The sequence below is a fragment of the Styela clava genome, chromosome 9, assembly GCF_964204865.1.
Source record: "Styela clava chromosome 9, kaStyClav1.hap1.2, whole genome shotgun sequence".
NCBI lineage: Eukaryota > Metazoa > Chordata > Ascidiacea > Stolidobranchia > Styelidae > Styela > Styela clava.
In genome coordinates this window covers 18,784,359-18,797,447 of record NC_135258.1, presented here as the reverse complement: position 1 = coordinate 18,797,447, position 13,089 = coordinate 18,784,359, and the positions used below count along the sequence as shown (strand labels likewise).

Genomic DNA, 13,089 nt, shown 5'->3' with positions numbered 1-13,089 from the left:
TATTGTTACAGAGGTATATCGAAGGCGAAACTGTTCTCAAAATTCTCACCTAAATTGAGATATTAGGTTATCGTGACCATTTAAACTCGTCAGCGCAAAATCGATCTGCAAATTAATTTTGAAATAATTTTATTATATCGGACAATACAAAAAGATAATCTGGTCATGATAAAACACTCGCTTGAACATTGCAAACCAATGTATTATTTCTTCTATATAAGCTTTCGTACTTTCAATACTTGACTGTCGGAAGCATGCAGGTCATACATATAATTCGAACATAAGATAGCAGAAAACATCAAGCCAGTGAAAAAGCACCATTTCAACTATAGGTTAACAAAGAACAATAGTACGACTTCATAATAGTTAGTAATTGCTCTAGAACTCAAAACTTTGAACCCCACCACTGTTCAAAACTATATACTTTTGGACAAATATATAAGTCATCTTGATCAATCAACAGCCATTTTGTTTAATCTTTGAAACTTTTCCCACTTGGACACATTCAACGTTTCGGGACTGGTAAACGACCATCAAGTTACAACCAAGTTTCTCGATTTGGGAAGCAAGCAATGAATCAGTTAACTTTGTTTTAAACTATGTTTTACAGCCAACCGCAACTGCAACATATCCTGTAACAAGCGATACAATTACAGATAACATTCGTTTTTACAGAGAAAAAGCTGCTTAATGTCGACTTCTTCTTTTCTTTTTGAGCTTATCTTCAATCGATCGAGATCGCTTCGATCTTTTCATAGGACTTCGAGACCTTGACCGGCGCCTGTAATCACCTGATCCTTGTTCATATCGTCTGTCAAGCTGTCGTTCACGTGATCTTGAAATTTGAACATGAAAATGGAAAAAAATATTGTTCATTAATATTGCGTTTAAATATGTTACTGAACTATTTCAATATTCTAAATTTCCTTAGGTAAAACTCATAAATAACATTTTTAAATAATATCAAATTTTTGATTCAAGAGTCTAGTTGCTGAGCAACACAAATATACTTCTGTATCAACTTGTTTCACTTAGCATAGGTGCCTTCAATCTTGCTATAGTATCCTTGTATCATGAATCCACTGGCAAAAAGCATAGAAGTACAAGTAGTTGGTCACACAGAAACCCGATCAAGAGTCAATTTTAGATCTTCTTAATATTGAAAATGACGTTTTGTAATATTCTTCATTTTGTCTACAAAACAAACAATCACCTAGATCTTCGCTTTGGAGTTTTTCTTTTCCTTGATGAAGATGTATGTCTTGATGAATCTGTAGAGCCATCACTGTCATAAGCAACTAGTCCTAAAAAGCATTAAGTTACAATTTTAACACACTGTATGTATTGGGGTTCATGTTGGCATTTAAAAATTAAAGATATTCTATTTTGTATCCCAAGTCTATGGGCTGTTTATTTAAAGTGCTGCTCGGGCCCTATACCAGAGCACCATTCTTGATCATCTCCTTGGAGAAACCTATTTAGAAACACATATATTTCTTAACTTCTTCTGCTAAGATGAAGAAAATTTGCTTAACACTTTAACTTTTTTGGGGGGATGACAGTACCCAAAAGTTTCAGTAATCTAGGACGTTTTGTACAAATATTACGCTTTCTCTAGAATATGTTCCAAATGACATGGGTTCTAATTTTGGCGCTCCCGTAGTATGTGAACTAAGATGGTGGACACTGGAATGTAGTATGTGTACCAGGTTAGGATCAGGCCATAATTTTATTTCGATTTTCCACATTTTAGTTCTATTACGAGCTCGGGGACTAGCCAAGTGACTCTCGTAATATTTGTACTTGAAATTATGGCTTAACCTTAACATGTTGCACATACTCCGTTCCGGTGTCCGCCATCTCGGTTTACATACTACGGGAATACCCTATTTTTTGGTGTCACCTTGTGATATTCAAAGTTGACTACGAAACATTGCTCTAATTGCTTCGATACCAATCTGGGAATTACATTTAGCTGAGACAAAATCTCACAAATGCATCATCATTTGATGTCATTATTTATCTAGATTTATAGCTGGAAGTTCACCTCTTCTAGGTGTCCCTGTTGAATCACGATTTTTCCTTTTTCGCTTTTTATGAGGAGATGATCTGCCAGACTCACTTGAACTTCCACTGCTACTACTATGTGGTCGACTTCTAAAAAATAATAGTTTTATGATCGATGTTTTTAGGTGAATTCGTCAAAATGTTTGCAAAGAGAAAATTTTTGCCCAACTTTTCAATGGAACAAAATTGTTAAGGAAGCACAGCCAGGGTTTGCACTTGTCTCACAAGCATATATTTGCTCTCTAAAATCAAGTAATATAATACCCAGAATATATCATTTTGGGTGGACAATGATGTCCCAGAAAGATCTTGGTCCTTGCAAATAATAGCTCTTTAGATATTTCCAGATATCAGTGGCTGCCTGTATAGAATCTTGTTCAAAGCGGAAGGCTTGGATAAGCTTTGTCAAAAAAAACGAACAAGTAAATACACAAATCTCACGTTTTCTTTTTATCCTTCTTGTCTTTATTTCTTCTTTCCTTTGCTTCTTGTTCGCGAGCCTTTTCTTTTTCCTATAAATAACATAAATGTCAAAAAAAACTGGCACAAAATAGCAAAAGCATTTCAAATTCTGAATCAATTACCCTTTCCATTAGTTTTATTCTGTATTGTTCAACTTGTTCTGCTATATCCATAGTTGGATTCTTAGCTCGTCTTCCAGATTCTAAATCATCCTGGAATTTCATAACTTTTACCTGTAAAGAGAAAGTGAGTGTAAATATATATATATTCAGGCCTCCTTTATAATAGTAGGGTTAAAAAATAAATCTAATTACTAGTACAGGATGACCCCTAAAAAACAGAACCCAAAAATTTTTCAATTACTTATTTAAAAAATGAAGAAAATTTATGTAAAACATGAATTTTTGTTTGTGAAAGTTCAGTAATCTAGGACACTTTGCACAAAAGTTGTGTCTTTCTAGAATATTTTCCAAATGACCTGGGTTCTGTATTTATTTGGACTCACCCAGCATCCATTTCAACGCTAGTCTATCCACAATAATAAACTAGACATAGCTACATTTTCAAATCATTCCAGTGAGAACAAACTGTCCAATTCTTATCACGAAATCAGTAATAGCTAAACTTTGAAACAAATTGATTCAAATTTGAAAGCAAAAAAAAAAGACTCAAATTTTGCTTTGTAATAAGTTAAAGTTTGACCTGCCCAAATATAATGAAGATGCATGTCTTCTGGTGAAGATGAATAAAAGAAACAAAAATACAGATTTGTTGAAAGGGCAAGTTTCATTTCACTAAATTTTTCATAAGTACCTCAATTTCTCTTAATTTGGCACGCTTTTCTTCTTCGAGTTTTGGATCAAATTTTGCTTTGTTGTTATGCTGTGAAAAATGAAAAATATAGCTCATTTCAAGTTTCATCAAATATTTTGAATTCTGCATATACCTTAACATCACAGAGATCTAATCTAAACTGCAACAAACCAGAATTTGAATAATTTGCAAATATTGGCACTAATTTTACACATTTTATAGTTCTCAAAGTCTAAAGTGGCCATAAGAACACATCAAATATGTAATTTCAATCATCCAGTTTTCCATACATTGCATTTACATATATTAGCTCCTTACATATCTTTATATATCAGTGGCTGCTTGAACAGCCTTATTTGGATCGAGAGGTGCTTATAAGCATCGTAGATAAGATATATAAAAATTTTAGATATCAGTTCCTGCTTGTACACCCCTTATTCTAAGCGAAATGCAGATATACAAAATATTTAAAATTGATAAAAGACTAAAAACAAACTTCAAAACATACTTTTGTACTTGATTTTCCAACGTCATTTTCAGCATCACTGTCATCCAATGGTACGCCGTCAACATCATCTTTATTTTCTAGTTGATCCCATTTAGATGTCGTCATAGCTTGGGCTTCCACATCTTGAGGATCTACTGTTTCCCATTTACTTTGAACAAATCTTGGAGTTCCTTTCGACTCTTTATCAACAGACTTGGTTTCCACTGCAAATTAAAATGATTCTTCACAAAGTCTGTTTCGAAAAGTTATCATCTCCATTTGATTGAACCAAGGTTTCTCAAACTGGGCCATCTGCCCCCTAGAGGCCATGGAGCAGTCCTCTAGGTGCCATAAGAAAAGGCCTTCACTAGCCAATTCGTGACGACTACAGTAATTTAAAGTAAATCGACAGTGATTTGTTACATACTTTAAATGTAATGCATTTATTCTTTTGATTTCAATTGCAGTTTTTTTTATTTATTAAACATGTCACAAAAAATAACTGATGAAAATCGTGTTAAATAGGCAAAACTAGGTAAGGAAAGTGGGCTCTTCAAAGGGGCTATTGTGCATGCATACTAGGACCACATATCCATATTCAATGCCATTTCTGAAGAATGATAAATAAACAACTACACAAAAGTGGTGAAAAATCTTTAAAATTTGATATTATTTTTAACATCTATACATATTATTGAGATTTTCAAAATTTAAAACCTATTATTCTGTTTATACTAACTAGATTTTGGGCAACTAAACCTGCAATCCTGAAATGCTAATCAATGCAGAATTGCACCAAAAAACTTTAGTATTTACATGGGATTCCATCAATATCTTCTGCTGCTTCTATCGGCAATCCATCCACATCATTATCGATTGTACCAGCATCGATAGGAATACCATCTACTTCATTGTCTTGTACATCCAAGTTGAACAATGCAGCACCATCGATTTCTTTACCGTTAATTGAGTCATCAGCCTCTTTTTTCATGGTCTTATTCTGCGTAACGTAACACAATAAATTAAGGAATCTAAAAATGACTAATATCACCGTAGTTCTGCAAGACTGCGATACAACTCATTATATTGCAGTATTTATTTTTATACAAACAAATGCCTGGAAGATATTTGATGATATCAACATTGTTCCTAAAATATGAATTTACAGATGGTATGCATGTCGATATTAATTAATCCTTTCCTCAAAACCAATCATACTAACCTCCACTACATGAAGACCCAAGAAAGTATTTTGCAGTGAAATAAGAAATTGTTCATGATAAACAGCCCAATCTTCCCAGGCACGGAAACAATACATAACTCTCTGTTTAAATTGCTCTGCACGAAGTCTTCCCTGGATGTTAGCATGGCATGAATGGATGTCCGACATGATTTCTTGTAATTTGGCTTGAAAGCTGGATAAACAAAAATGAGAAAAATAAAATGATTACATTTTCGTGATTTCTAATATTTATTATCACCCACAATTACTTAGGTAATATGTCAGAAATTATCGTTTAAACAAATATATTGCAGAATATCTTGAAATCAAGAATTCATTAGAGTCCAATACCTCTGAAACATACCCAATTCATGGTATTCTTCGCACAAATAAACAACAAGTAACTGCTGCGATTTACATATACTTTTTTTGGTCATAATTTGTAGACAATTATTTAAAATACACTAATGCATTTTTATTTCTGAGCATAAAATTGTTACTTAAAAAATTGGTTGCAATTTTGTAGTTCAAACAATTTGTCTTTAATAGAAGTTAAACCAATTAGTTTTTACGTACTGTTTTCGGAAAAAAGAAGCATTTGCAACTTTCGCACTGCAGTTGTATAATACATCAGAAATGAGATAAAGACGAGCAATTTTCTTTGGCAAAGGTGTTTGTAATATGGAAAGAGATTCAGCAATGCATTCTACAATTTCTTCTGCTGCATCAGAATGTTCAAGACAAAACACCATTGCTTCAGCAATCGCTTGTCGTGTTGGTAATAAGCCACGAAGTATTTCTTCCAGTTTATCTCGATCCCTGCAAACAGTATACTTAAATGTAAAAATCTGATTGATAATAAACTGGAAGTTGGACTTAAAACATTAATATTTATCAATAAATTAGGCGGGCACTGCTGCACACACAAGTGTTAATCCTTTAAATCAGAGGTTCCCAGGTTAACGAGGGCCAAAATTAAAAGTGGAAGAATATTTCCGGGCCAGGAGCGTCAGCAAGATGCCCATACCGGTATGTATAATTAAGGTACCAGTATAATTAAATTGTTACGAATATACAAGTGCTTACGAGTATAGCGTGCTTTTTTAGAACGCAAAATAATAAATTGAGAAACTATTTTACTTAATTTCGGCGGGCAATTCTAAATCGTTATGAGGGCAGTAATTGGCCCATGGGCCACGGTTTGAGAACCACTGCTTCAAATAGCAATAGATGGCTACTTGTCTAAAGCGTGGTTCGAAGTGAAGCTTAGTAAAATACCCAATAAAAAATCTTTGTGTCGGAAGTGAGCATTTTTGTAGATGCATGAAAATATGCTTTAAAAAGCCTTATTCGCAAGTGTGAAACACTGAAAACAAATCAGGATGCATGAGACTAAGGTAAAATAGAAGTAAGGAAGCTGATACTTATGTTTGATATATCATCAAGGCCCATGATTCTCTGGACCAAAATTTAAATCAATCATATGAACTCAAAAAATAACTCACTCATCTTTCAACTCCTGTCTTCTTTGTTTTTCTTCCTTTATAGATTTTGTTTCGACTTCTGTCGTCTGCTGTTCATCTCCCGACTCTGAATCTGACATTACTTCTTCATATGGATTTATAGGTGGAGGACGCCACATTGACCCACCTTCAAATAAACGGAAATCCTGGGTTCGCCATTTTGTGGCCGTTTCACCCTGAAAAAATAAAGATATAAAAGCTTTGGGAATGTAAAAATGATGTAGACCAGGAAAAAATTTTGTAGACCATCACTTTAGAACAGGGTTTCCCAAACTTTATTAACCACGGGCCGAAATTAGAATCGGAAAGACGTTCGCGGGCCGGAAGAATGTAGCGCCCAAAAGTGGATTCACTTTCATTTGAAATTTTTTCAATGGAGAAATACGAACACTGCCATTTATCCAAGAAACGTTAGTTTTCTGAGTCTAGTTTTCGTTTGATTTCTGACATCTTTAAGCTTTCCTATATGGCTGATAACTAAATTACTGCCCTATGTAATCCTAACTCCGGTATCTATAAGTAGGGATGACGGAATCGAGTCCGGGTTCGATTACAGAGTCGATTCTTTGCGGAATCGACCAGAATCGATTCCGATACATTGGAATCGATTCTCGAGGTTGAATTTTGGATTTTAAACAATGTGTAACGTTTTGTGGCAACTCCTTCGCATGTATGTATGAACTGCTTTACTGCTAAGTTGAGTTGCTACGGCGCCGCAAACTTCACTATATATATTTATTTCGCTAGAAGGCTTTTACGTGTACGTTTATTTATTTCTAAAATTTCTGAGGGATTCCTCTTTTTTGGTGCGATTTAGTCTCCTGTGACAGATTGAATACCCATACTACTTAGTTTTGGCCTCCTTGTCCGTCCATATATTGGAACATCGCTCTCTGGTTTGATTTCATATGGTATTGCTTAGGTGGGTATGTTTTTTCGGAAAGATATGTCAAGGAATCGAGAATCAGAATCGAAAATTTAGGAACCGGGTAAGAATCGAATACTTGAAAGTAATCATTCTTAGCATCCTTACCTATGAGTGGTATGCTGGTATAATTGAATTGCTACGATAAACACTTGCTTGAACTCTGATAATGACATAAATTAGCGGTATCTAGATCGCAAAAAAGGTAGAAATATAATCTGTTGAACACTATTTCACGTAAGCTCGGCGGGCCATTTTAAATCGTTACGCGGGCCGTATTTGGCCCGCGGGCCGCGGTTTGGGAACCCCTGCTTTAGAATTATAATTTAACTAGATCCTTCATTAGACTTATTTGAAATACCTGTAATATTGAATACATCCTCCATCTGTAATAAATATGAGCAGGACTCTGATTCTCAAATAAAAATCTGAAATATACAATATTTAAATATAATGTAAACTGTAGAAAAGTTTCTTTACGAGAGTGCAATCAAGAAAATTATCTTGAATTCGTATTATCCGACACACTATTAGTCATTATATGTTTGAAAGGGTCCTTGAGTGGAATACAAATAAGTCATTAATTTAATTAACTTCTAATATCGATACCTATGCGTCTTTCATAACTAAAGCATTAACAATTTGAATCTAAATGAATTATATAATTTGGACATGTGGGTAGTTCAGAAAAAAATTACAGATACATCAAATCAAAAATGAATGGAACATGTAATATATGAAATACAGATTGCATCCAAATATATATGAATTAATATTTTTGAAATTTGAATAATGGAGCGTGTGAAGTAGATGAACATGATTGGATTATAATTAATATCGAAAAGCTGCAAAAATTGATGAACCTGGGGGAATAAAATTTATTGAAAAATTGTACAATCCTTTATAGAGAACTATAACCATTTGTATTTCCAACTTCTCCGATATACCTATTATTAGCAATCTTTTAAGATCAAAACAAAATATATAAGATACCTGAACATGGGGTTATTAATCTCCCTATTCATTATCATTGCTTCAAACATCGGTCCTTCACGAACGACAAATTCAATCATACGATGAATAATAACAAGGACGCTCCTGCAATAAATTGCGGGTTATAGGAAAACTAGCCTACGAGAGGCCAAACACCACAATTATCAGATAGATTGTCGGAATTGCTGGAACAAAAGAGAATCACAATGGCTTTAGTTCGAAAATTCTATAATTCTTCTTTTCAAATTTCAATGTGTGAATTCACTGATTCAAAAAAAAAACTGAATTGACTGTGATTTGAGGGATTGTTATTTGAGGGACTCAAATAAAACATAGCATTAACCAGAACCAAATGAAAAATTAATAAATGAAAGTTTGGGGGCTTCTCTTTTTAAAACGCAGCCCCAAGTCAGGAAAAATTCAATAATGCTGTATTTTTATTTTGGATATATTTAATTAATTTAATAAATGCAAAAATGTACTGCAAAATTAGACTATTTAAATAAAAAAACGAATTTCAATAATCTGGAATTGTACAAGCACCAGTGGAAGAATATAACTCATTTAAACCAATTTTGCATCAATGCATATCGATAAAAATAAAATTTAGGAAATCCTATTTGATTTACGTAACTTCACAAAAAATATTCGGCAAAATGTTTCAGATTTACCAGTGGCATACTTGATCGGCTGCTATAAACTTACCATACTTTAGTTACCACACAACACAAAAACAATCCTACGCTAAGTAATATGTATATAATAATACATTTGTGAGATACTGATACCTTTCAGTTGGGATTACCACCCTCACAACTGATTTTGCCAGTGTCTTTGGTTTTGAACAGATAGAGAGATGATGCGAGAGACGGGATGAAGCCACCAATGGTAAAATAACAGGGAAACACGAATTAGGAAATGATATAAAACATATAATAAAGTATAACTTATCAATAACTTGTGTTGGAGAATACACAACATTATCAAAAAAACTTTGAAATTGAAAAATTATCCCTTCTAAATGAACCACCTGATCATCGCGTTTATTAATTTCAGGAGGAGGAGCTAAGACTTCAAGATTTAATTAGAAAAATATCTTGAAGGCAATACTTACTAATCGTCGAAAATACATAATATGCCAAATCGAAATTTCTGTTTAGAGTCTATATTTCCTATTCATAACGATCTTTTATTTTCAATCATTTATCCCTTAATTAAATTTCAGCACTAAAACTTCCAAACTCTTTTAAATATAAAGCTATTGTACTTGGAAATTTAGATAGAAAGGTGAATATCTCAAGGTCATTCACATATCCACAAATTATGTTTCTGATCTTAGAAAAAAAAAAAAAATAACTGAAAGCTGATGGATACCAAATCTTACATCTTCGAATTCTTCTTGATCACGAAATGACGGAGCTACTCCAATCTCTCCCGATGCTTTGCTGGGATCTTTTGGTTGAGCATTAAAAGGCAGTCCAGAGGGTGGCGGAGGTAAAGTACGTTCAAGCATGATAGGTGGGACATATATTGGATGTGGTGGAATTGGTACTGTTTTTCCCCAACCCAACTTCATTTCATAGTCCATTGTCATTTTTCCTACAAGAAATAAAATGACAATCAAATCGGGTCAAGGTAACAAGTTCACTTTCAATGAAATTGATACACAAAAGTGATAAAGTAACACTTATTGAGCCATTTTCACAAGACTTTCATAAATCTTGTACATGAATCAATCAGGAAACAACTGATTACAAATCACTTTAGTTTCAAACATATTAATTTATCATGAAAATTGCTGCAATGATTCATCAGAATTCTCATGAACACATGTACTACATAAATATTGTACTAGCTATAAACAACTGAGAATTCAACCTTGTAAGTTTTTCATTGCTTTTTCAGCATTTTTCCTCGTCATGAAAGCAACAAACGCACAATTACGCTCCCTTGATCTTTCTTCCTCTGTTCTTGGCCACATAATCTAAAATACGATAAATAAAACCGACATATCCTAATTGTGTTCTGTTTCAAGCAACTTTTAAAAAAAAAAATTCATACTTTAACACTTGCAAGCGGACCGTATTTTCCAAAAACACCACAAAGCATTTGTTCGTCCATTTTAGGATTGACATTTCCAAGAAAGAGATTTGTAGTCATAGGATCCCCGCTGTCGTGTGATCCTGGTACAAGTTCATCAAGCACTGTAAAAACCAAAAGTTTGTTGAAAAGGTGGAAGCTTGACAACAATAAAAAAAGATTAATTATATGAACATACGTGAAGAAGAATCCTGTTCACGATCCCTTGGCGGAGAGCTCACATTTTCAAACCTTGATGGTCTTGCTTTTTGACGGTTGTCAGTTTTCGTAGATGATGATGTTCTTGTGGAATGAGAGTTGCGATCTTTCTTGAAAGCATGTCGTTGTTCACGTTCAGCTTGAATGATTTTTAGTTCCTCTTTAAAGAGCTCTAAATTGCTCTTTTTCTTATCGTCCTTTTTCTAGCGAAGTAACGGCAGCAATGATTAGTTGAGATTAGAAAATGAAGTCATATAACTATGCATGATGCTCTTGTTAAAGATTCTTTACTGATACACGAACCTTAATAGTTGGTCGATCTGGTTTCATATTTTTTCCAGGTGTTGACACTGATACATCAGGTTTCGTGGAGAAACTCTTCACAAGCTCCTGTAGTTTGGATGTTGGCTTGTACAACTTTCCCTTTTTGTTGCCAGCTGTACAAGAATTTGGAAAATAAAATGTCAGAAATGCTTTGGTATTCCAAGAAAATTGATTATTGGAAAATATTTCTTACTTTTTTCATCAGGGTTTATAACGTCACCACGAACAAAGGCTTTACCACGGCCTTTGTCACCTTCAAATGACGCAACAAACTCGCTATAAACTTCCGCAGTCTTTTTTTCTTCCTCTTTCTTTCTCATTTCTTCTTTGTCCTTTTTAGACATTCCGGTCTTCACAATGTTCATTCGTCCAATGCTGAACGCCTTCAGTTTACTCTCTGGTATCGACTATAAAAAAACAAATTGCCGATCAGTGATTTGTGGAAATCCGAGTCAATATCGAGGGCTTCACCAAAGCGGTGTCAAAGATTATGAAACAACTGTTTTGAAAAAATGAGGAAAACGTATTTTCTTGATTTTTAATATCCTGTGCCTCTTCATTGAACACTCTGGCAAATATCGCTTCAAACTTCGATTAGAAAACCGGACGAAAAATCATTTATATTTTTGTAATTTTTTTTCAATTTGTCCGCCCATTTTTTTGGAACCGTTGATAGGCTGTCATTGACACGTAATGCTCTTGTTACAAAGCTAATACGCAATTTATAAAAAATATAATTTAACACCAAAAAATTGATTGCAATTTTTACATCAATACATGGTTACTGAAGGTTAAAGTAGTAAATGTTAGCTGTTGTAATTATAGAGATCAAGATGAGATTTTTTTGCTCACTTTCATTTTGAATGTGTTTTCCATCTTGAATTTTCTGTTCCTCCTGTTTTGTGTATTTACTTCAGGGAGTAGCACTTGGTTTTGACCTCTAGATTGTCAACAAACTGCAGAAAACAAGCAGTGGCCAATCCGGTCATCAACAACCCGATACTGAATAAGACGCACTGTAATACATCACTTGAAAATATTGAACTACAAAGTTTATTTGCAATGTGCTGCAAAATAATATTAAAACTGTAATATCAAGAAAAATGATAATTTTAATACAGTTACAACACAGTAATATGGATATATGATCCGCAGCTGTGAGGTGGTACACTAATAGCAAAATATCATATTGAAATTCCTAATCCTAATCTTCAAAGCATATTGTTTTTTTGGGGCTTCCGAAGTATGCGAACCAAGATGGCGGACATCGGAATGTAATATGTGTACTAGGTTGGGGTTAGGCCATAATTTTAGGTATAAATACTACGGGAGGCTCTTGGCTAGTCTTCGAACTGATAATAGGACTAAAATGAGGAAAATTGGAAAAAAATTATCGCCTAACCCTAACCTGTTACCCATGTTACGTTCCGATGTCTGCCATCTTGGTTCGCATACTTCGGGAGCACCGTTTTTTTTCTAGATATCCTGATGTTATCACCATACTAAAGAACTAGGGTTAGGTCTGTAGATTTCTGAATACCAAAACATCACACAGAAATAATTGACTGTACTAGAATCTATTAAATTACTTCTCTTTAATAAGATATGATTTGTTCTTTATATCTCATCCGAAGACAAATTTGGAATATTTATCATTGTCGAGTGTGGACCATATTACTTTTCCTTTAATGATACATAAATGTGTTTGAGACTTCTTCCAAAAATGTTTAAATTTCCGAAGTTATTTAATGCCAAGCGATGAAATTACAGTATGATACAGTTCACCGATTCTATAAATAGTCCCAGCATCAATTTTAACAGTGAATGTATTATATACACAGTACTATAGGCCCTCATATTGACAAACCGACACCACACAATATATTGAAAGAATGCATAATCTAAATTGCAAAAAACACAAGTTTGGTCATGCACCGGCCGCTGCACACCGCGATTGATTCATATTGTTACGGTA

The 13,089-nt window shown here is 33.9% G+C and overlaps 1 protein-coding gene across 2 annotated transcripts; it reads right to left on the bottom strand.

Annotated features, from left to right (window-relative positions):
* Positions 1–112: 112 nt before the first annotated feature.
* LOC120339193 (U2 snRNP-associated SURP motif-containing protein-like) lies at positions 113–12,218 on the bottom strand. 2 transcript variants are annotated; one of them, XM_078115821.1, is made up of 21 exons: positions 11,967–12,218; positions 11,308–11,521; positions 11,094–11,227; positions 10,771–10,993; positions 10,554–10,696; positions 10,371–10,476; positions 9,877–10,091; positions 9,281–9,324; positions 8,493–8,597; positions 7,861–7,927; positions 6,557–6,750; positions 5,628–5,870; positions 5,052–5,244; positions 4,646–4,829; positions 3,851–4,053; positions 3,343–3,411; positions 2,652–2,762; positions 2,509–2,579; positions 2,048–2,157; positions 1,214–1,304; positions 113–835 (listed from the first exon to the last, which is right to left on the bottom strand). In XM_078115821.1, the coding sequence occupies exons 1-21, from the start codon at positions 11,988–11,990 to the stop codon at positions 688–690; spliced, it is 2,892 nt and encodes a 963-aa protein (XP_077971947.1). In that variant the 5' UTR covers positions 11,991–12,218; the 3' UTR covers positions 113–687. The 2 variants fall into 2 exon arrangements, with proteins under 2 accessions (XP_077971947.1, XP_077971948.1); XM_078115822.1 differs by having other exon boundaries at positions 2,048–2,154.
* Between the last annotated feature and the right edge of the window lie 871 nt (positions 12,219–13,089).